Here is a 23,231-nt window from a genome sequence, read left to right as displayed (position 1 = left end):
TGTAACCCCTCTCAGGCAGTGTGTGTGTGTGTGTTGATGTGTAACCCCTCTCAGGCAGTGTGTGTTGATGTGTAACCCCTCTCAGGCTGTGTGTGTGTGTTGATGTGTAACCCCTCTCAGGCAGTGTGTGTGTGTGTGTGTGTGTTGATGTGTAACCCCTCTAAGGCAGTGTGTGTGTTGATGTGTAACCCCTCTCAGGCAGTGTGTGTGTTGATGTGTAACCCCTCTCAGGCAGTGTGTGTGTTGATGTGTAACCCCTCTCAGGCAGTGTGTGTTGATGTGTAACCCCTCTCAGGCTGTGTGTGTGTGTTGATGTGTAACCCCTCTCAGGCTGTGTGTGTGTTGATGTGTAACCCCTCTCAGGCAGTGTGTGTTGATGTGTAACCCCTCTCAGGCAGTGTGTGTGTTGATGTGTAACCCCTCTCAGGCAGTGTGTGTTAATGTGTAACCCCTCTCAGGCAGTGTGTGTGTGCGTGTGTGTGTGTGTGTGTGTGTGTTGATGTGTAACCCTTCTCAGGCAGTGTGTGTGTGTTGATGTGTAACCCCTCTCAGGCAGTGTGTGTGTGTTGATGTGTAACCCCTCTCAGGCAGTGTGTGTGTGTGTTGATGTGTAACCCCTCTCAGGCTGTGTGTGTGTTGTGTAACCCCTCTCAGGCTGTGTGTGTGTTGATGTGTAACCCCTCTCAGGCTGTGTGTGTGTTGATGTGTAACCCCTCTCAGGCTGTGTGTGTGTTGATGTGTAACCCCTCTCAGGCTGTGTGTGTGTTGATGTGTAACCCCTCTCAGGCTGTGTGTGTGTTGATGTGTAACCCCTCTCAGGCAGTGTGTGTGTTGATGTGTAACCCCTCTCAGGCAGTGTGTGTGTTGATGTGTAACCCCTCTCAGGCAGTGTGTGTGTTGATGTGTAACCCCTCTCAGGCAGTGTGTGTGTGTTGATGTGTAACCCCTCTCAGGCAGTGTGTGTGTGTTGATGTGTAACCCCTCTCACGCAGTGTGTGTGTGTGTGTTGATGTGTAACCCCTCTCAGGCAGTGTGTGTGTGTTGATGTGTAACCCCTCTCAGGCTGTGTGTGTGTTGATGTGTAACCCCTCTCAGGCAGTGTGTGTGTGTGTGTTGATGTGTAACCCCTCTCAGGCTGTGTGTGTTGATGTGTAACCCCTCTCAGGCAGTGTGTGTGTTGATGTGTAACCCCTCTCAGGCAGTGTGTGTGTGTTGATGTGTAACCCCTCTCAGGCAGTGTGTGTGTGTTGATGTGTAACCCCTCTCACGCAGTGTGTGTGTGTGTGTTGATGTGTAACCCCTCTCAGGCAGTGTGTGTGTGTTGATGTGTAACCCCTCTCAGGCTGTGTGTGTGTTGATGTGTAACCCCTCTCAGGCTGTGTGTGTGTTGATGTGTAACCCCTCTCAGGCAGTGTGTGTGTGTGTGTTGATGTGTAACCCCTCTCAGGCTGTGTGTGTTGATGTGTAACCCCTCTCAGGCAGTGTGTGTGTTGATGTGTAACCCCTCTCAGGCAGTGTGTGTGTGTTGATGTGTAACCCCTCTCAGGCAGTGTGTGTGTGTTGATGTGTAACCCCTCTCAGGCAGTGTGTGTGTGTTGTGTAACCCCTCTCAGACTGTGTGTGTGTGTTGATGTGTAACCCCTCTCAGGCTGTGTGTGTGTTGATGTGTAACCCCTCTCAGGCTGTGTGTGTGTTGATGTGTAACCCCTCTCAGTCTGTGTGTGTGTGTTGATGTGTAACCCCTCTCAGGCTGTGTGTGTGTGTTGATGTGTAACCCCTCTCAGGCTGTGTGTGTGTGTTGATGTGTAACCCCTCTCAGGCAGTGTGTGTGTTGATGTGTAACCCCTCTCAGGCAGTGTGTGTGTTGATGTGTAACCCCTCTCAGGCAGTGTGTGTGTTGATGTGTAACCCCTCTCAGGCAGTGTGTGTGTTGATGTGTAACCCCTCTCAGGCAGTGTGTGTGTTGATGTGTAACCCCTCTCAGGCAGTGTGTGTGTTGATGTGTAACCCCTCTCAGGCAGTGTGTGTGTTGATGTGTAACCCCTCTCAGGCTGTGTGTGTGTTGATGTGTAACCCCTCTCAGACTGTGTGTGTGTTGATGTGTAACCCCTCTCAGGCTGTGTGTGTGTTGATGTGTAACCCCTCTCAGGCTGTGTGCGTTGATGTGTAACCCCCCTCAGGCTGTGTGTGTGTTGATGTGTAACCCCTCTCAGGCTGTGTGTGTTGATGTGTAACCCCTCTCAGGCTGTGTGTGTTGATGTGTAAACCCTCTCAGGCAGTGTGTGTTGATGTGTAACCCCTCTCAGGCAGTGTGTGTGTTGATGTGTAACCCCTCTCAGGCAGTGTGTGTGTGTTGATGTGTAACCCCTCTCAGGCAGTGTGTGTGTTGATGTGTAACCCCTCTCAGGCAGTGTGTGTTAATGTGTAACCCCTCTCAGGCAGTGTGTGTGTGCGTGTGTGTGTGTGTGTGTGTGTGTGTTGATGTGTAACCCCTCTCAGGCAGTGTGTGTGTGTTGATGTGTAACCCCTCTCAGGCAGTGTGTGTGTGTTGATGTGTAACCCCTCTCAGGCAGTGTGTGTGTGTTGATGTGTAACCCCTCTCAGGCAGTGTGTGTGTGTGTTGATGTGTAACCCCTCTCAGGCTGTGTGTGTGTGTGTGTTGATGTGTAACCCCTCTCAGGCTGTGTGTGTGTGTGTGTGTTGATGTGTAACCCCTCTCAGGCAGTGTGTGTGTGTGTTGATGTGTAACCCCTCTCAGGCAGTGTGTGTGTTGATGTGTAACCCCTCTCAGGCAGTGTGTGTGTTGATGTGTAACCCCTCTCAGGCAGTGTGTGTTGATGTGTAACCCCTCTCAGGCTGTGTGTGTGTGTTGATGTGTAACCCCTCTCAGGCAGTGTGTGTGTGTGTGTGTGTGTTGATGTGTAACCCCTCTCAGGCAGTGTGTGTGTGTGTTGATGTGTAACCCCTCTCAGGCTGTGTGTGTGTGTTGATGTGTAACCCCTCTCAGGCAGTGTGTGTTGATGTGTAACCCCTCTCAGGCAGTGTGTGTTGATGTGTAACCCCTCTCAGGCTGTGTGTGTGTTGATGTGTAACCCCTCTCAGGCTGTGTGTGTGTGTTGATGTGTAACCCCTCTCAGGCAGTGTGTGTTAATGTGTAACCCCTCTCAGGCAGTGTGTGTGTGCGTGTGTGTGTGTGTGTGTTGATGTGTAACCCCTCTCAGGCAGTGTGTGTGTGTTGATGTGTAACCCCTCTCAGGCAGTGTGTGTGTGTTGATGTGTAACCCCTCTCAGGCAGTGTGTGTGTGTTGATGTGTAACCCCTCTCAGGCAGTGTGTGTGTGTGTTGATGTGTAACCCCTCTCAGGCTGTGTGTGTGTTGATGTGTAACCCCTCTCAGGCTGTGTGTGTGTTGATGTGTAACCCCTCTCAGGCTGTGTGTGTGTTGATGTGTAACCCCTCTCAGGCTGTGTGTGTGTTGATGTGTAACCCCTCTCAGGATGTGTGTGTGTTGATGTGTAACCCCTCTCAGGCAGTGTGTGTGTGTTGATGTGTAATCCCTCTCAGGCAGTGTATGTGTTCAGCACACAGCACTAGTGAAGGACTGAATGTTATGACATACAGGCTTGTCCTGTAACGTCAGACTGTTCATGTGTAGATGGGTTTTATGTGCCTGTAAGACTCCCACATCTAGAAGAACAGCCATGTGTGTGTTTTGCGTTCCTTGTGTAATGGCGTGGTCCCGTGTGGCTCAGTTGGTAGAGCATGGCGCTTGCAACGCCAGGGTTGTGGGTTCAATTCCCACGGGGGGACCAGGGTTCAATTCCCACGGGGGGACCAGGATGAATATGTATGAACTTTCCAATTTGTAAGTCGCTCTGGATAAGAGCGTCTGCTAAATGACTTAAATGTTAAATGTCTGCTAAATGACTTAAATGTGTGAGAGTGAGCGTGTACATCTGATTTCAGTTGCCATACAGGCGACAGAGAAACAGTTTACAGAGAACCTAGTTCCTCCACTATGGTGTAGAGATTAGACCTATGTGATAGGGAATAGAGATGCAAACGAGCCCCAATCTAGTGCACTACCTACATTTACATTTAAGTCATTTAGCAGACGCTCTTATCCAGAGCGACTTACATGTGACCAGAGCCACAATCTAGTGCACTACCTGTGACCAGAGCCCCAATGTAGTGCACTACCTGTGACCAGAGCCCCAATGTAGTGCACTACCTGTGACCAGAGCCACAATGTAGTGCACTACCTGTGACCAGAGCCCCAATGTAGTGTACTACCTGTGACCAGAGCCCCTATGTAGTGTACTACCTGTGACCAGAGCCCCTATGTAGTGTACTACCTGTGACCAGAGCCCCTATGTAGTGTACTACCTGTGACCAGAGCCCCTATGTAGTGCACTACCTGTGACCAGAGCCCCTATGTAGTGTACTACCTGTGACCAGAGCCACAATGTAGTGCACTACCTGTGACCAGAGCCACAATGGCTTCTCAGGAGAATATAGGTACAGAATGTTCAGATAGTTTCTGTTCAACACATTTCTATCATCTGTCAGAGAGAATAGGGGATCCTGTCAGCTCTATTTACTCTATTTCTACCTGCACCATTCAGAGGGGTTCACGTCACTGAGTACACATCCTGTTTTACTCAGGTAACATTCTCACACACATCATGTTTCATATCCTAGCTCTCTGACGTGCAGTGTGACTCATGTCTCTGGCTGTTGTAACAGTACCTTTCTGGTGTGTGTGTGTGTGTGTGTGTGTGTGTGTGTGTGTGTGTGTGTGTGTGTGTGTGTGTGTGTGTGTGTGTGTGTTCCTCTCTCCAGGTGATAGCCGGTGCAGGTATGGATGTAGATTTCACCGTTCTCTCTCCTCACGGGTTCCAGCTCATCTCTGAGTTCCGCCGCTCAGACGGAGTCCACATGTCAGTACCGCTGCCTCTCATTGGTCCAATCTACTCACACAACATCTCTTCCGTGATGTCACAGTTCAACCTCAGATCAACCCGTGTCTTTTGACCTCGCTCTCTCCCCTTCCCTCTCTTTTTGGTTTGCTGTTGGCTTTGTGCCCACATCTCTGATTGGTTGCTTTCTCTGTGTCAGCGCCTCTGATTGGTTGGTTTGTTCTAGGGTGGAACCTACGGAGGAAGGAGACTACCAGATCTGTTTTGACAACAGCTTCAGCCGCTTCTCTGAGAAGATGGTCTTCTTTGAGGTTTATTTGTATTAGTATATCTTTATTCATTGGTTGATTTTATTTACTGTAAGTCGCTCTGGATAAAAGCATCTGCTTATTTAATGAAATGTAAATAGAGATACTATAAAGTGTGTGTGTGTGTGCGTGTGAAAATGCAGGTCATCATCGAGGGACAGCCGGGCGACGTGGGCGGGGATGACGAGTGGGCGGGGCTTGGAGAGCCTGAGAGCCTATTGGAGTACAAGCTGGAGGACATTAGGGTGAGTAGACTATTGGATGGATGACCATGTCTTCAACACATTCACTGTAACTGAAGAGAGAAAAAAACTGAACGTACACAGTACCTTTCTTCTTTTCAAACTCCCCTCTCTCTCTCTTCCTCTCTTCACCATCACCCTCTCCTGTCCCTTCCTCCTCTCTCTCCTCTCTCCCCCACCCTCCCCTCTCTTCTTCCTACCTCCCTTCCCCCTCTCCTCTCTCCCCCACCCTCCTCTCCCCCTCCTCTCCCCCTCCCTCCAGGAGTCAATAGACTCAGTACACCGTCGGTTAGAGAGAAGTCGTCAGATGCAGACGGTACTGAGAGCGTTTGAGGCCAGGGACCGTAACCTGCTAGAAGACAACCTGTGGAGGGTCTCCTTCTGGTCCTGTACCAGTCTCATTGTAATGCTGGGGGTCGCACTAACTCAGGTAACACACCACACACCAGGACAACTTGTAGTGGGTCTCCTTCTGGTCCTGTACCAGTCTCCTAGTTACAGACCTGCCAACCTGCACGAAATTTCAGGTCAAAGTATGCTGGTATGAAAAACTACCCTAAAAGATGCTTCTAGTTGGCACATTGAGGTTTTTGATTCAACCGCTTGAAGTTGAAGCTGAGCCAATCAGAGGACTCAGGCGAGGAAAGAATCTCTAACTCCCCACTTGATCTCAGAAACAGTAGTAGACGTGAGTTCATTAACTAGCAAGTGGGTCAGTGGGTCAGAGGTGCGGTGGGTCGGCGGTGCCGTGGGTCAGAGGTGCGGTGGGTCAGCGGTGCGGTGGGTCAGAGGTGCCGTGGGTCAGAGGTGCCGTGGGTCAGAGGTGCCGTGGGTCGGCGGTGCGGTGGGTCGGCGGTGCGGTAGGTCAGCGGTGCCGTGGGTCGGCGGTGCCGTGGGTCAGAGGTGCCGTGGGTCGGCGGTGCCGTGGGTCGGCGGTGCCGTGGGTCAGAGGTGCGGTGGGTCAGAGGTGCGGTGGGTCAGAGGTGCGGTGGGTCAGAGGTGCCGTGGGTCAGAGGTGCCGTGGGTCAGAGGTGCCGTGGGTCGGCGGTGCCGTGGGTCGGAGGTGCGGTGGGTCGGCGGTGCGGTGGGTCGGCGGTGCGGTGGGTCGGAGGTGCCGTGGGTCGGAGGTGCGGTGGGTCGGCGGTGCGGTGGGTCGGCGGTGCGGTGGGTCGGCGGTGCCGTGGGTCGGCGGTGCCGTGGGTCAGAGGTGCGGTGGGTCAGAGGTGCGGTGGGTCAGCGGTGCGGTGGGTCGGCGGTCATTAACTACACCCACCTGGTGTCCCAGGTCTAATCCCCTCCCTGATCATTAACTACACCCACCTGGTCGTTAACTACACCCACCTGGAGTCCCAGGTCTAAACCCCTCCCTGATCATTAACTACACCCACCTGGTGTCCCAGGTCTAATCCCCTCCCTGATCATTAACTACACCCACCTGGTCGTTAACTACACCCACCTGGAGTCCCAGGTCTAAACCCGTCCCTGATCATTAACTACACCCACCTGGTCGTTAACTACACCCACCTGGAGTCCCAGGTCTAAACCCCTCCCTGATCATTAACTACACCCACCTGGAGTCCCAGGTCTAAACCCCTCCCTGATCATTAACTACACCCACCTGGAGTCCCAGGTCTAAACCCCTCCCTGATCATTAACTACACCCACCTGGAGTCCCAGGTCTAAACCCCTCCCTTATCATTAACTACACCCACCTGGAGTCCCAGGTCTAAACCCGTCCCTGATCATTAACTACACCCACCTGGAGTCCCAGGTCTAAACCCCTCCCTGATCATTAACTACACCCACCTGGAGTCCCAGGTCTAAACCCCTCCCTGATCATTAACTACACCCACCTGGAGTCCCAGGTCTAAACCCGTCCCTGATCATTAACTACACCCACCTGGTGTCCCAGGTCTAAACCCGTCCCTGATCATTAACTACACCCACCTGGAGTCCCAGGTCTAAACCCGTCCCTGATCATTAACCACCTGGAGTCCCAGGTCTAAACCCCTCCCTGATCATTAACTACACCCACCTGGTGTCCCAGGTCTAAACCCCTCCCTGATCATTAACTACACCCACCTGGTGTCCCAGGTCTAAACCCCTCCCTGATCATTAACTACACCCACCTGGTGTCCCAGGTCTAAACCCCTCCCTGATCATTAACTACACCCACCTAGTGGGGAGTCTAAACCCCTCCCTGATCATTAACTACACCCACCTGGAGTGGGGAGTCTAAACCCCTCCTTGATCATTAGTATTGGGCTGAAAGGTGCGTTTGATTTAAGCAGTGTGGGGGTCGCGCGTCGTCGTGTGGGCCGGGGGTGCCGTCACCGCAAGTGGTTCTCATTAAAATGATTCAAGGTTGGCAGGTCTGTAGTTATGATGGGGGTCGCACTCGCACAGATTTCACACACACACACACACACACACACACACACACACACACACACACACTAGGACAACCTGTAGACACTAGTTATAGACACACTAGTTATAGACACACTAGTTATAGACACACTAGTTATAGACACACTAGTTATAGACACACTAGTTATAGACACACTAGTTATAGACACACTAGTTATAGACACACTATACTAGTTATAGACACACTATACTAGTTATAGACACACTAGCTATAGACACACTATAGTAGTTATAGACACACTATACTAGTGTAATCAGTCACTCGGGTAACATTATCTCAGTGTCTAACTGTCCGTTCCTCCTCTCTCAGGTCTATACCGTCCGCAGACTGTTTGACGATAAGAGGCGTGTCTGTACATAAAGACACGCCCACTCCGCCACCTCACAGCCAATCAGGGTTAAGGTGGGAAGAGAAGACAAGGAAGCAGAGGAGGATACAGAAGAGTAAATATCGTGTATCACGAATTGCACCCTATTCCCTATCTAGAGCCTATCTCTGGTCAGAAGTTTTAAATTAACATTTTTTAATTGAACCTTTATTTAACTAGGCCAGTTAAGATTTACCCAGGGGCAGAACGACAGATGTTTACCTCGTCAGCTCGGGGATTCGATCCAGCAACTTTTCGGTTACTGGCCCAACGCTCTAACCACTAGGCTACCAGCCGCGCCTAGTAGTGCACTATCTAGGGAATAGGGTGCTATTTGGGACACTGCCGTATAGCTCTGCCTTCTGGGCTCAACACAGTGCCTTTTACTCCCGGTGTTCATTAGACACAGAACTAGACAACAGTTAGAAGGGGCGGCGGTCCTGCTCAATTTGTCCAATAAGAATGTTCACTTTTGCGTTCACAGAAAACATTTTTCCCGCCCTCTTTGTGCTTATTGAACGCAGCTCTTGGACCGTATCCACAAAGTGTCCCAAGAGTTGGAGTGCTGATCTAGGATCAGGTGCCAATCTGTCCATGTAATCTGATTCATTATGATCTAAGGGCCAAACTGATCCTAGATCAGCCCTCATACTCTGAGAGACTTCATTCATTTTTTTGTTTTGGATCATCCCATAGAAATAGAATCACTAGAATGAGAGACTCATCGTTTGTAGATCAGTGGGTCCAGGGGCGGACTGGCATTTCGGGCAAATACCAGATGGGCTGGTCCATTTTTAGCCCCAGTGGCCCTGTCTCAATTAGCATTTTGTAAAAAATTATAGAATATATATATTATATCATTTTTACAAAATTATAATTTTCTATATCTAATAATGCGTGCGTCATGGAAAAAAATGGGTCCGTGTGTTAGAAATTCCAGAGCTGATTTATGGTCCAAGTCTGCCCCTGAGTCAGTCAGTCATCATTTACCCACAATGCATCAAGGATGTGATCTGCTCAAAAGTGCACTTTGGGTTTAAATCTCTCTAGTAATTAAATTTCTATGGATCCTCCTATTTTACCAGAACAAGCCCCACCCAACCCTTAATGTCCTTCTTCTCCTCTCATTGGTCCATGTCTTTGTGACCTGTTGTGGGTAGCCAATCACCTTTTTTTGCTGTTACTGAGTTTTATGTGCCAGTAAGATTCTATGCTGATATCTAGATGAAAAGGTATGTTTGTGGGTGTTTTTCCGTGTGTGAGCGTGTGTGAGTGTGTCCATCTAACTTCAGTTGTGGTATAGGGGACAGAAACAGTTTACAGAGAACCTAGTTTACCATTGATCCTACAGCTTTCGCTACGTCCCAATCCTCCACCCCCCCCCCCCCCCCCCTAGTGTATACTTGCCTTGCATACTCTGTCATGGGTTTAATGGTTGAAACTTCCTCCAGCCAATGACTACACCATTCCATCCAATGCTTTATAAAACATAACAAAAGTGTACGAGTTAACACTTTGGGAGTTGGGTGGAGAATTTGGAGGCAACCTGTGATTGTAATTAAGAAGGGAGTGGTACTTTGAGCATTATTAACCATGTTGCCATGGCAGCCAGTGATTTTAATGTTGTTTTTTACACAATAAAAGACAGAACATTTGAGTAACGGTGTAGTTGTTATTTTATTGTGTAGGACCAGGACCTGGAGTCGTATCCACAAAACACCTCAAAGTAGGAGTGCTGATCCAGGATCTGTCCCTACAATCTGATTCATTATGACCTAACAGGCAAAACTGATTCTAGATCAGAACTCCTACCCTGAGATGCTTTGTGACTACGGTCGCAGGATGAATGGTACTGATTGCAGTGGACAGCCGTTGCCCTCTAGAGGCCTACCGACATCATGACAAACATACAGACCACAGTATACCCTGTGAAACATGTCATTTTCCAGGAAGTAGCCTTGTAGTTTAAACTTTTGTAGAGGCTTTTTGAATGGATGGTCTTCAGCGCAAATACCACATAAAAGGCACCTAGCAGAAGCAGTGATATACATTTACATTTAAGTCATTTAGCAGACGCTCTTATCCAGAGCGACTTACAAATTGGTGCATTCACCTTATGACATCCAGTGGAACAGCCACTTTACAATAGTGCATCTAGATCATTTTAAGGGGGGGGGGGGGGGGGGGGCAGAAGGATTGCTTTATCCTAGGTATTCCTTGAAGAGGTGGGGTTTCAGGTGTCTCCGGAAGGTGGTGATTGACTCCGCTGTCCTGGCGTCGTGAGGGAGTTTGTTCCACCATTGGGGTGCCAGAGCAGCGAACAGTTTTGACTGGGCTGAGCGGGAACTGTACTTCCTCAGTGGTAGGGAGGCGAGCAGGCCAGAGGTGGATGAACGCAGTGCCCTTGTTTGGGTGTAGGGCCTGATCAGAGCCTGAAGGTACTGAGGTGCCGTTCCCCTCACAGCTCCGTAGGCAAGCACCATGGTCTTGTAGCGGATGCGAGCTTCAACTGGAAGCCAGTGGAGAGAGCGGAGGAGCGGGGTGACGTGAGAGAACTTGGGAAGGTTGAACACCAGACGGGCTGCGGCGTTCTGGATGAGTTGTAGGGGTTTAATGGCACAGGCAGGGAGCCCAGCCAACAGCGAGTTGCAGTAATCCAGACGGGAGATGACAAGTGCCTGGATTAGGACCTGCGCCGCTTCCTGTGTGAGGCAGGGTCGTACTCTGCGGATGTTGTAGAGCATGAACCTACAGGAACGGGCCACCGCCTTGATGTTGGTGGAGAACGACAGGGTGTTGTCCAGGATCACGCCAAGGTTCTTAGCGCTCTGGGAGGAGGACACAATGGAGTTGTCAACCGTGATGGCGAGATCATGGAACGGACAGTCCTTCCCCGGGAGGAAGAGCAGCTCCGTCTTGCCGAGGTTCAGCTTGAGGTGGTGATCCGTCATCCACACTGATATGTCTGCCAGACATGCAGAGATGCGATTCGCCACCTGGTCATCAGAAGGGGGAAAGGAGAAGATTAATTGTGTGTCGTCTGCATAGCAATGATAGGAGAGACCATGTGAGGTTATGACAGAGCCAAGTGACTTGGTGTATAGCGAGAATAGGAGAGGGCCTAGAACAGAGCCCTGGGGGACACCAGTGGTGAGAGCGCGTGGTGAGGAGACAGATTCTCGCCACGCCACCTGGTAGGAGCGACCTGTCAGGTAGGACGCAATCCAAGCGTGGGCCGCGCCGGAGATGCCCAACTCGGAGAGGGTGGAGAGGAGGATCTGATGGTTCACAGTATCGAAGGCAGCCGATAGGTCTAGAAGGATGAGAGCAGAGGAGAGAGAGTTAGCTTTAGCAGTGCGGAGCGCCTCCGTGATACAGAGAAGAGCAGTCTCAGTTGAGTGACTAGTCTTGAAACCTGACTGATTTGGATCAAGAAGGTCATTCTAAAAGAGATAGCAGGAGAGCTGGCCAAGGACGGCACGTTCAAGAGTTTTGGAGAGAAAGGAAAGAAGGGATACTGGTCTGTAGTTGTTGACATCGGAGGGATCGAGTGTAGGTTTTTTCAGAAGGGGTGCAACTCTCGCTCTCTTGAAGACGGAAGGGACGTAGCCAGCGGTCAGGGATGAGTTGATGAGCGAGGTGAGGTAAGGGAGAAGGTCTCCGGAAATGGTCTGGAGAAGAGAGGAGGGGATAGGGTCAAGCGGGCAGGTTGTTGGGCGGCCGGCCGTCACAAGACGCGAGATTTCATCTGGAGAGAGAGGGGAGAAAGAGGTCAAAGCACAGGGTTGGGCAGTGTGAGCAGAACCAGCGGTGTCGTTTGACTTAGCAAACGAGGATCGGATGTCGTCGACCTTCTTTTCAAAATGGTTGACGAAGTCGTCTGCAGAGAGGGAGGAGGGGGGGGGGAGGGGGAGGAGGATTCAGGAGGGAGGAGAAGGTGGCAAAGAGCTTCCTAGGGTTAGAGGCAGATGCTTGGAATTTAGAGTGGTAGAAAGTGGCTTTAGCAGCAGAGACAGAAGAGGAAACTGTAGAGAGGAGGGAGTGAAAGGATGCCAGGTCCGCAGGGAGGCGAGTTTTCCTCCATTTCCGCTCGGCTGCCCGGAGCCCTGTTCTGTGAGCTCGCAATGAGTCGTCGAGCCACGGAGCGGGAGGGGAGGACCGAGCCGGCCTGGAGGATAGGGGACATAGAGAGTCAAAGGATGCAGAAAGGGAGGAGAGGAGGGTTGAGGAGGCAGAATCAGGAGATAGGTTGGAGAAGGTTTGGGCAGAGGGAAGAGATGATAGGATGGAAGAGGAGAGAGTAGCGGGGGAGAGAGAGCGGAGGTTGGGACGGCGCGATACCATCCGAGTAGGGGCAGTGTGGGAAGTGTTGGATGAGAGCGAGAGGGAAAAGGATACAAGGTAGTGGTCGGAGACTTGGAGGGGAGTTGCAATGAGGTTAGTGGAAGAACAGCATCTAGTAAAGATGAGGTCAAGCGTATTGCCTGCCTTGTGAGTAGGGGGGGAAGGTGAGAGGGTGAGGTCAAAAGAGGAGAGGAGTGGAAAGAAGGAGGCAGAGAGGAATGAGTCAAAGGTAGACATGGGGAGGTTAAAGTCACCCAGAACTGTGAGAGGTGAGCCGTCCTCAGGAAAGGAGCTTATCAAGGCATCAAGCTCATTGATGAACTCTCCAAGGGAACCTGGAGGGCGATAAATGATAAGGATGTTAAGCTTGAAAGGGCTGGTAACTGTGACAGCATGGAATTCAAAGGAGGCGATAGACAGATGGGTAAGGGGAGAAAGAGAGAATGACCACTTGGGAGAGATGAGGATCCCGGTGCCACCACCCCGCTGACCAGAAGGTCTCGGGGTGTGCGAGAACACGTGGGCAGACGAAGAGAGAGCAGTAGGAGTAGCAGTGTTATCTGTGGTGAGCCATGTTTCCGTCAGTGCCAGGAAGTCGAGGGACTGGAGGGACGCATAGGCTGAGATGAGCTCTGCCTTGTTGGCCGCAGATCGGCAGTTCCAGAGGCTACCGGAGACCTGGAACTCCACGTGGGTCGTGCGGGCTGGGACCACCAGGTTAGGGTGGGCGCGGCCACGCGGTGTGAAGCGTTTGTATGGTCTGTGCAGAGAGGAGAGAACAGGGATAGACAGACACATGGTTGACAGGCTACAGAAGAGGCTACGCTAATGCAAAGGAGATTAGAATGACAAGTGGGCTACACGTCTCGAATGTTCAGAAAGTTAAGCTTACGTTGCAAAAAAATAAAAATAAAATACAAGATCTTATTGACTAAAATGATATAGTACTGCTGGCTGGTGAAGTAGCCTGGCTAGCAGTAGCTACGTTGTTGAAAGTGAAGCTGGCTAGGTAACCTCGACAATTTCACTAAATTTCTCTAAACTACACAATTATCGTGGATACAAGGACAGCAAAGACAACTAGCTAACACTACGCTAATCAAGTCGTTCCGTTGTAATGTAAGTTTCTACAGTGCTGCTATTCGGTAGAAGTTGGCTAGCTAGCAGCGTTGGCTAGGTAGGAGGACGGCAGCGCGGCAGGCGAAAAAATAGCTGGCTAGCTAACCGATAATTACTCAAAGCTACACAATTATCTTAGATACAAAGATAGCAGAGAAAACTATGTAGCTAGCTAACACTACACAAGTCAAGTCGTTCCGTTGTAATGTAATCGTTTCTACAGTGCTGCTAATTGGTGGCTAGCTGGCTAGCTAGCAGGGTTTACTACGTTACGTTACGTTAGGGCGAGAATACCTGGCTAGCGAACCTCAGCGAACCTTGATAACTACACAATTATCACCGATACAAAGACGGCTATGTAGCCAGCTAAGTAGCTAGCTAAGATCGAACAAATACAAATCAAAGATAGCAAAGACAACTGTGTAGTCAGCCAACACTACACTGATCAAGTCGTTACGTTGTAATGCGCTCGTTTCTACAATGCTGCTATTCGGTGGCAAGCTGGCTAGCTAGCCGTGTTGGCTACGTTGCGTTACGTTAGGGCGAAAATAGCTGGCTGGCGAACCTCAATAACTACACAATTATGTTTGATGCAAAGACGGCTATGTAGCTAGCTAAGATCAAACAAATCAAACCGTTGTACTGTAATGAAAATGAAAATCAGACCGTTGTACTATAATGAAATGTAATGAAAAGTTATACGGTAGACGGTGGACGTTTGCTAGCTGCTGGGCTACGATAGGCGACGAAATACGATAAATACGCAATTATCTTTTATACACAGACGGCTAAGTAGCTAGCTAAGAAGAAATTGCTAAGGTTAGACAAATTAAACCGTTGTACTATAATGAAATGTAATAAAATGTAATGAAAATTTATACTACCTGCAGAGCGAATGCAAATGCGACCGCTCGCTCCAAACCGGATGTCTTAAAAAATATAATATATATATGATATAATTGTAAAGCCCACTCAAAAGACTAGGGGACATGACCCTGAAGTTAGACATAGGGTGATGTCACTTTAACAAAGTATTACCAAGAAGGCATCATCATCATCATCAGTATTCATTGTTAGGTGCTGCTCCGTCCTCGGGACACGATTCAGTCCAATGAGTGTAAAAGAGCAATGCACTGGACAGCTAACAGTGTGGCTTTTACATTTATTTTACTCATTCAGCGAGAGAGGGGAGGGAGAGAGAGAGAGATAGGGAGAGAGCTTGATTGACATTTTATTAGGATCTCCTTTAGCCCAAGGGAAGTGGGAGGTGTCATGGAAGTGACAAAGAGCGATTAAGAAAGGGAAAGAGGTAGTTGAGCAGTGAAAGAGGGAAGGAAAAGAGAGAGATAGAGGGAGAAGAATAAAGAAAGCGAGAGAGAAAAGTCATTTTGTTTAGTTAGTTCATACCGGCATCTGTTACTAAACTAACACAAGCAGCAGGTAGGCATCCCACAATCCTTCAGGATAATACAGGAAAAGGAAGTAAGTCTTTGACATCCACTAAGTCACAAGGTGTGTGTAAACCTGCAGCTTGTCTTGAGGGTTAACCAGAGACACATCAAATCACATTTTATTGATAACATAAACACATGTTGGGCTCCCGAGTGTCACAGCAGTCTAAGGCACTGCATCTCAGTGCGAGAGGCGTCACTGTAGTCCCTGGTTCGAATCCAGGCTGCATCACATCCGGCCATGATTGGGAGTCCCATAGGGCGGCGCACAGTTGGCCCAGCGCTGTCCGGGTTTGGCCGTCGTTGTAAATAAGAGTTTGTTCTTAACTGACTTGCCTAGTTAAATGAATAATAATAATAATTTAGCAGATGTTATTGTAGGTGTAACGAAATGCTTGTGTTCCTAGCTCCAACAGTGCACTAGTATCTAACATTTCACAACAACAATAATACACACACAAATATAAAAGTAAAAGAATGGAATTAAGAAATATATAAATATTAGGACGAGCAATTTCGGAGTGGCATTGGCTTAGGAGAAACTTAAACATTCTCTCACACATCTAACAGCACACACACACACACACACACACACGGCACAACTGCACAACACCCTGAAAACATTGCAAGACAAGCTAGCTCCACATCTCCCCCGTGTGGCCAGGAGTGGTATGGCAGGCATTACAGGCTAACCTAATTTAACTATTAGTGGGGGGGTAATGCTAAACTGACCCCAGATCAGTGTCTAGGGGCAACTTCACCCTACACTGTCAATGTTATTGCCTCCCAACTCAGATAAACTATTATAATAATACACACAGATGCATCAATACAATTCTCAAATGTCCAACTGAAGCAGGGCTCTGCAGTCTTGTGGGTGTGTTTATATACTGACTGAAGCAGGGCTCTGCAGTCTTGTGGGTGTGTTTATATACTGACTGAAGCAGGGCTCTGCAGTCTTGTGACTGTGTTTATATACTGACTGAAGCAAGGCTCTGCAGTCTTGTGACTGTGTTTATATACTGACTGAAGCAGGGCTCTGCAGTCTTGTGACTGTGTTTATATACTGACTGAAGCAAGGCTCTGCAGTCTTGTGAGTGTGTTTATATACTGACTGAAGCAGGGCTCTGCAGTCTTGTGGGTGTGTTTATATACTGACTGAAGCAGGGCTCTGCAGTCTTGTGGGTGTGTTTATATACTGACTGAAGCAGGGCTCTGCAGTCTTGTGAGTGTGCACGTGCATGCTTTTCTCTGTGTGTGTGTGTGTGTGTGTGTGTGTGTGTGTGTGTTTGTACATATATACTGACTGCAGTATGGCAAGACCAAGGTCCTACTGCAGTCAGTATATATGTATACATGAAGGGTCGTCTGGTTTGAAGTTCTTGTATTCCTCCACCTCTTTCTCCAGAGATAGAAGCTGGCTCTGGAGCTTACTACGTAACCCTGGTAACGTGTCCTGGATGTTGTTGGCCAATTGCTGGGGGGGGGGAGATAGAGAGCAAGAGACAGAAAGTGTGTGTGCATAGCACCTGTGTACGTTTGAGCGTGTATCTGTCAAATCAAATCAAATGTTACTTGTGACACGCTTCATAAACAACAGGTGTAGACTAACAGTGAAATGCCCACCGACTAACCCACCACCCACTCTTTTACGCTACTGCTACTCTCTGTTTATCATATATGCATAGTCACTTTAACCATATCTACATGTACATACTACCTCAATTAGCCTGACTAACCGGTGCCTGTATATAGCCTTATTTTTTATTTATTTACTTACCTATTGTTCACCTAATACCTTTTTTGCACTATTGATTAGAGCCTGTAATTAAGCATTTCACTGTAAGGTCTACACCTGGTGTATTCAGCATTTCACGGTAAGATCTACACCTGGTGTATTCAGCATTTCACGGTAAGATCTACACCTGGTGTATTCAGCATTTCACGGTAAGATCTACACCTGGTGTATTCAGCATTTCACGGTAAGATCTACACCTGGTGTATTCAGCATTTCACGGTAAGATCTACACCTGGTGTATTCAGCATTTCACTGTAAGATCTACACCTGGTGTATTCAGCATTTCACGGTAAAAACTACACCTGGTGTATTCAGCATTTCACGGTAAGATCTACACCTGGTGTATTCAGCATTTCACTAAGATCTACACCTGGTGTATTCAGCATTTCACGGTAAGATCTACACCTGGTGTATTCAGCAGTTCACTGTAAGATCTACACCTGGTGTATTCAGCATTTCACTGTAAGATCTACACCTGGTGTATTCAGCATTTCACTGTAAGATCTACACCTGGTGTATTCAGCATTTCACTGTAAGATCTACACCTGGTGTATTCAGCATTTCACGGTAAGATCTACACCTGGTGTATTCAGCATTTCACTGTAAGATCTACACCTGGTGTATTCAGCATTTCACTGTAAGATCTACACCTGGTGTATTCAGCATTTCACGGTAAGATCTACACCTGGTGTATTCAGCATTTCACGGTAAGATCTACACCTGGTGTATTCAGCATTTCACGGTAAGATCTACACCTGGTGTATTCAGCATTTCACTGTAAGATCTACACCTGGTGTATTCAGCATTTCACTGTAAGATCTACACCTGGTGTATTCAGCATTTCACTGTAAGATCTACACCTGGTGTATTCAGCATTTCACTGTAAGATCTACACCTGGTGTATTCAGCATGTGACAAATCAACTTTAAATTGATTTGAATAGTTGAATCCATTCTCCATTTCATGAATTTATTCACAGGTAAATAGTAATATGCTCTAAACTTGTCTGGTGACAAACTTTGCAGACCAGTTTCCAATCATCCACATGGCTGGGAGAACCTATTCAAGTAAATAAATACATTTCGAAAATTAAAATAAAATAAAACAATGTTATATTAGCTAACTAGCTACAGTACAGACTAATGAGATGCTAACGTAGCTATCTAGCTATCGAGCCATATTAATATACTGTATAGCTAGCTAGCTAAGTTAATTAAAAATCACCAGCTACCAACTTTAAAAATATCCTCTCATGTCCTGGTTTCAAGTGGTTTGCAGAAGAGGATGTCTTCCTTAATTGACCCGCATTGTCCCAGCCATATCCGCGGCAGCAGGAAGAATTAAGTCCTCCGTGATAGTATGGGGCTTGCCTGTCCTAGCCACTCGGTAGCTCAACATATAAGACACTTCTAGCTCCGTATTAATGGTATCTGTTGCTTTTATACATGTCTTACTACTCGAAAGGCGTCTTTATTCTCGCTCCAAAAACTCCCGTGGCTTAATTTTCAAAATGGGATGTTTCGTTTCTAAATGTCTGCGCAAGAGTGAAGGTTTCCCGCGAGAAAGTAACGGTTAATGTGATTGAATGTTAATTATTTAACTAGACTACCTGTATTTTACATTGTAGTGTTATTTCGCTGCAAACTAGATGGTTTAATTTGATTTTTGGCAGTGAAACGAGGATACTCAGGCGAGAAAAATAACTCACCCAAATGTATAGCCCAGTTGGAAAATATAAATGTACTGTTTGAAAATGTGAAGATGGCCTTCTAGGCAGAGTTCCTCTGTCCAGTGCCTGTGTTCTTTTACCCATCTTAATCTTTTATTTTTCTTGGCCAGTCTGAGATGTGGCTTTTTCTTTGCAACTCTGCCTAGAATGCCAGCATCCCGGAGTCGCCTCTTCACTGTTGACGTTGAGACTGTTGTTTTGCAGGTACTATTTAATGAAGCTGTCAGTTGATGACTTGTGAGGTGTCTGTTTCTCAAACTAGACACTCTAATGTACTTGTCCTCTAGCTCAGTTGTGCACCGGGCCCTCCCACTCCTCTTTCTATTCTGGTGAGAGACAGTTTGCACTGTTCTGTGACGGGAGTAGTACACAGCGTTGTATGAGATATTCCGTTTCTTGGCAATTTCTCACATGGAATAGCCTTCATTTCTCAGAGCAAGAATAGACTGACGAGTTTCAGAAAAAGTTATTTGTTTCTGGACATTTTGAGCCTGTAATCGAACTCACAAATGCTGATGCTCCAGATACTCAACTAGTCTAAATAAGGCCAATTTTATTGCTTCTTTAATCAGCACAACAGTTTTCAGCTGTGCTAACATAATTGCAAAAGGGTTTTCTAATGATGAATTAGCCTTTTAAAATGATAAAATTGGATTAGCTAACACAATATGCCATTGGAACACAGGAGGGATGTTTGCTGATAATGGGGTTCTGTACGCCTATGTAGATATTCCATAAAAAATCAGCCCTTTCCAGCTACAATAGTCACTTACAACATTAACAATGTCTACACTGTATTTCTGATCAATTTGATGTTATTTTAATGGACAATTCTTTTTGCTTTTCTTTCAAAAACAAGGACATTTCTAAGTGACCCCAAACTTTTGAACGGTAGTGTATATATATATATCATTATTATTTTATTTTTTAAATGTGAATCACATTTTTATTTGGCGTACTCTTCGGTGTACCTCAGTTTGGGAATACCTGCTGTAGGTTATATCAGCTGTGTTGGTGAACCACTCCCGCATCTGAACTGGCTACATAGAGGGCACAGCATGATCAGAGGTGAGAGGTCACTTGGTCGGGTCAACAGGAAGTATTATTAAAGAGATGCTTTACAATGAAATACAGATGTAGTAGTCCCAGAGTTCATGATCCAGGGTCAGTTTTGCATTTCACCTTCTGATGACTATGATGACTGTTAGGATTTTAAAAAACAAGGCTATCTCTCTCTCCATCTGTTTCTCGTCTGCAAGTATGTTTTGATGTGAGAGAGGATGCCAACCTCCAGTCCCATCATCGCCACCTTACCCGCTCTTAAGATAACCTTTGGGCCAACTGGGCCTGAAAAAACTGAACTGAAAAAGAACTGGAGAAAAAAAATATATGAAAAAGCGTGTGCGAGCAAGGAGGCCTACAAACCTGACTCAGTTACACCAGCTCTGTCAGGAGGAACAGGCCAAAATTCACCCAACATATTGTGGGAAGCTTGTGGAAGGCTACCCGCAACATTTGACCCAAGTTAAACAATTTAAAGGCAATGCTACCAAATACTAATTGAGTGTATGTAAACTTCTGACCCACTTGGAATGTGATGAAAGAAATAAAAGCTGACATAAATCATTCTCGCTACTATTATTCTGACATTTCACATTCTTAAAATAAAGTGGTGATCCTAACTGACCTAAGACAGGGTTTTTTTATTAGGATTAAATGTCAGAAATTGTGAAAAACTGAGTTTAAATATATTTGGCTAAGGTGTATGTAAACTTCCGACTTCAACTGTACATGCATTGCCTGAAATTTGTCGTGGGAACCATTCAAATCAAATTTTATTTTATTAACCAAAAATCTGTTCTTAGTCCTCGCTGTACTGCAGTGATGACGGTAGAGACAGTCGCCAGGTTTCACATTTCAAATCGAATGTTTGACATGAAGTTTATGGTCCTCTAGTTAAGAGGACCATAAAAACAACTTCATGTCAAACATTCGATTTGAAATGTGAAACCTGGCGACTGTCTCTACCGTCATCACCGTCATCACAGATTTATACAGGGTAGTAACGTCATGAGTTGGGATTATGGTTCATTGTTTAGCTAGCCTTCTTCAGGGTAATGTAATGAATGCTTGAACCAGGTTATGTGGACAATTAGTGCAACCAATGACAATAGTAAGGGGTGTGTCGTAATTATTAAGTTAATTAGAATGAATTGAGTGAAATTGTTTAAAAACAATAGCATATTGAATATATTAGTCTATGGTTATCATATCGAAACATAATTAAATACTGTACATAACATAAGCATAAACATACATTATTGTTTGATTCAAATTTAAATATATTTAATTGTTTCCTATTTTATAAAGTGTTTTGTTACATGTAATCTTTTGGTTCAACCATAATGCATAATAAGTGTCGTCAACATATTGGGTGTACGCTGATAAGCTGTAGAATTCCATTTATAAGACTTGTTCATGAAAGAGAGAATTGTTCCTTAGAAGGGCCTGAGATCAAAGTCAATATTCCGACCACTAGGGGTCAATGTTTTTAGATAGGAAATCCAGTAAGCCTCCCTTTGTAGTAGTAGGATCTCGATGTTACCTCCTTTTCTTGGTAGAGCAACATGCTCAGTACCTTTGTATTTGAGGGAGTAGATGGGATGGCTGGCTTCAACAAAGTGAGCTGCTGCTGGATAATTCATGTTCTCACACCTGATTGAGTTGCAGTGTTGTTTTTATTGTATTTTCGATTGTCCTGACATTTGACACGTATTAATGCCAAAAATAACATGCAAAACAGGCAAGCACCCCCCCCCCCCAAAAAAAACATACATTTATTTTTTTAGCTACAAATGTGGGGCTCAAACAGGTGAAATATTTTACTGCTCAAAACAGTAAAATATTACTTGAGTAAAAGTCTTAAAGTATTTGGTTTTAAATATACTGAAGTATCAACAGTAAACGTAATTGCTAAAATGTACTTAAGTATCAAAAGTAAAAGTATAAACATTTTCAAATTCCTTATATTAAGCAAAACATACGATACCATTTTCTTGTTTTATTTTTATTTACGGATAGCCAGGGGCACACTCCAAGACTCAGACATAATTTACAAATGAAGCATGTGTTTAATGAATCTGCCAGATAAAGTAGTAGGGATGACCAGGGATGTTCTCTTGATAAGTGTATGAATTGGACCATTTTCCTGTCAGAATGTAATGAGTACTTTTGGATGTCAGGGAAAATGTATGGAGTAAAAAGTACATTATTTTATTTTGGAATGTAGTGAAGTAAAAGTAAAAGTTGTCAAAAATATAAACAGTAAAGTACAGATACCCAAAAAAACTACTTATGTAGTACTTTAAAATATGTTTACTTATTAAGTACTTTACACTACTGAAATTCGCTCTGGCTATCTTCTCCGATTTCAGAGCGCTCTCATCTGAGTGTGCCAGAGCGCAGAATAACTGAGGAATGTATGATTGCTCAACACCCATTGAACATGGCCGGTGTCTGTAAACGTTGGCAAAAAGCGTAAATTGTTGCCAGCAGCACAGTCACCAACGCTCTGAATAACATGAAAACAGCCTAACCAGCTCTGCTAGGGGGAGTAAACTGGTCAGAGTGAGCTGTTCTCTCATTTGTGACTGGAAGTAGCTAGCAAGCTAGCCACCGTTAGCCAGTTAGCTTGGGTGCTTGACTGCTGTTAGGACAGAACGCTAGGATCAACCCTTAAAGAGATGGGTGGGGCTAAAGCTTAAGAGGGTGTGAACGATGTTGAATGGGTGTAGACAAAGAAGAGCTCTCCAATAGGAACCAGAACATTCCAAAGCCATTTTCTCAAAAGTGAGGTTCCCCTCCCCCTCTCTCACCCTCCCTCTCTCACCCTCCCTCTCTCACCCCCTCCCTCTCTCTCACCCTGCCTCTCTCTCACCCCCTCCCTCTCTCTCACCCCCTCCCTCTCTCACCCCCTCCCCCTCTCTCACCCTCCCCCCCTCTCACCCTCCCTCTCTCACCCCCTCCCTCTCTCTCACCCTCCCTCTCTCTCACACCCTCCCTCTCTCTCACCCTCCCTCCCTCTCTCTCACCCCCTCCCCCTCTCACACCCTCCCCCTCTCACACCCCCCCCTCTCACCCTCCCTCTCTCACCCCCTCCCTCTCTCTCACCCTCCCTCTCTCTCACACCCTCCCTCTCACCCTCCCTCTCTCACCCACCCCTATATTATATAGTATGTGTTGTGGACTTTAGATGTTGCTCTCCGGTTTTAACTGTGATGAAACACAACGTATGAATGTTCTGCTTTACTCTGTTGTATGTAGCCTCGGCTCCTATTGTCCTGATCATGTTTTTTGTTTTAATCACTGCACGCACACACACACACACACACACACACGCGCACACGCACGCACGCCCACGCACGCCCGCGCACACGCGCGCGCGCACGCACGCGCGCACGCACGCACGCACACATGTGTGTGTTATATCACAATCCTCTACTCTTTTCCCCAAGTATGGACTTG

General features: G+C 46.9%; 1 protein-coding gene across 1 annotated transcript in view; it reads left to right on the top strand.

Annotated features, from left to right (window-relative positions):
- LOC129846609 (transmembrane emp24 domain-containing protein 1-like) overlaps nucleotides 1-9,923 on the top strand; it is a 30,224-nt gene extending 20,301 nt beyond the window's left edge. Inside the window, exons 2-6 of the mRNA XM_055914561.1 lie at nucleotides 4,842-4,939; nucleotides 5,145-5,229; nucleotides 5,370-5,471; nucleotides 5,731-5,898; nucleotides 8,209-9,923. Of these exons, the coding sequence (XP_055770536.1) occupies nucleotides 4,842-4,939; nucleotides 5,145-5,229; nucleotides 5,370-5,471; nucleotides 5,731-5,898; nucleotides 8,209-8,259 (504 nt within the window). The 3' untranslated portion in view covers nucleotides 8,260-9,923. The remainder of the gene's footprint in view (nucleotides 1-4,841; nucleotides 4,940-5,144; nucleotides 5,230-5,369; nucleotides 5,472-5,730; nucleotides 5,899-8,208) is intronic.
- Nucleotides 9,924-23,231: the final 13,308 nt, after the last annotated feature.

Source organism: Salvelinus fontinalis, unplaced genomic scaffold (genome assembly GCF_029448725.1).
Source record: "Salvelinus fontinalis isolate EN_2023a unplaced genomic scaffold, ASM2944872v1 scaffold_0599, whole genome shotgun sequence".
Classification (NCBI taxonomy): Eukaryota; Metazoa; Chordata; class Actinopteri; order Salmoniformes; family Salmonidae; genus Salvelinus; species Salvelinus fontinalis.
The sequence above is the reverse complement of the archived record's forward strand: the minus strand, read 5'-3'. Positions and strand labels throughout refer to the sequence as shown.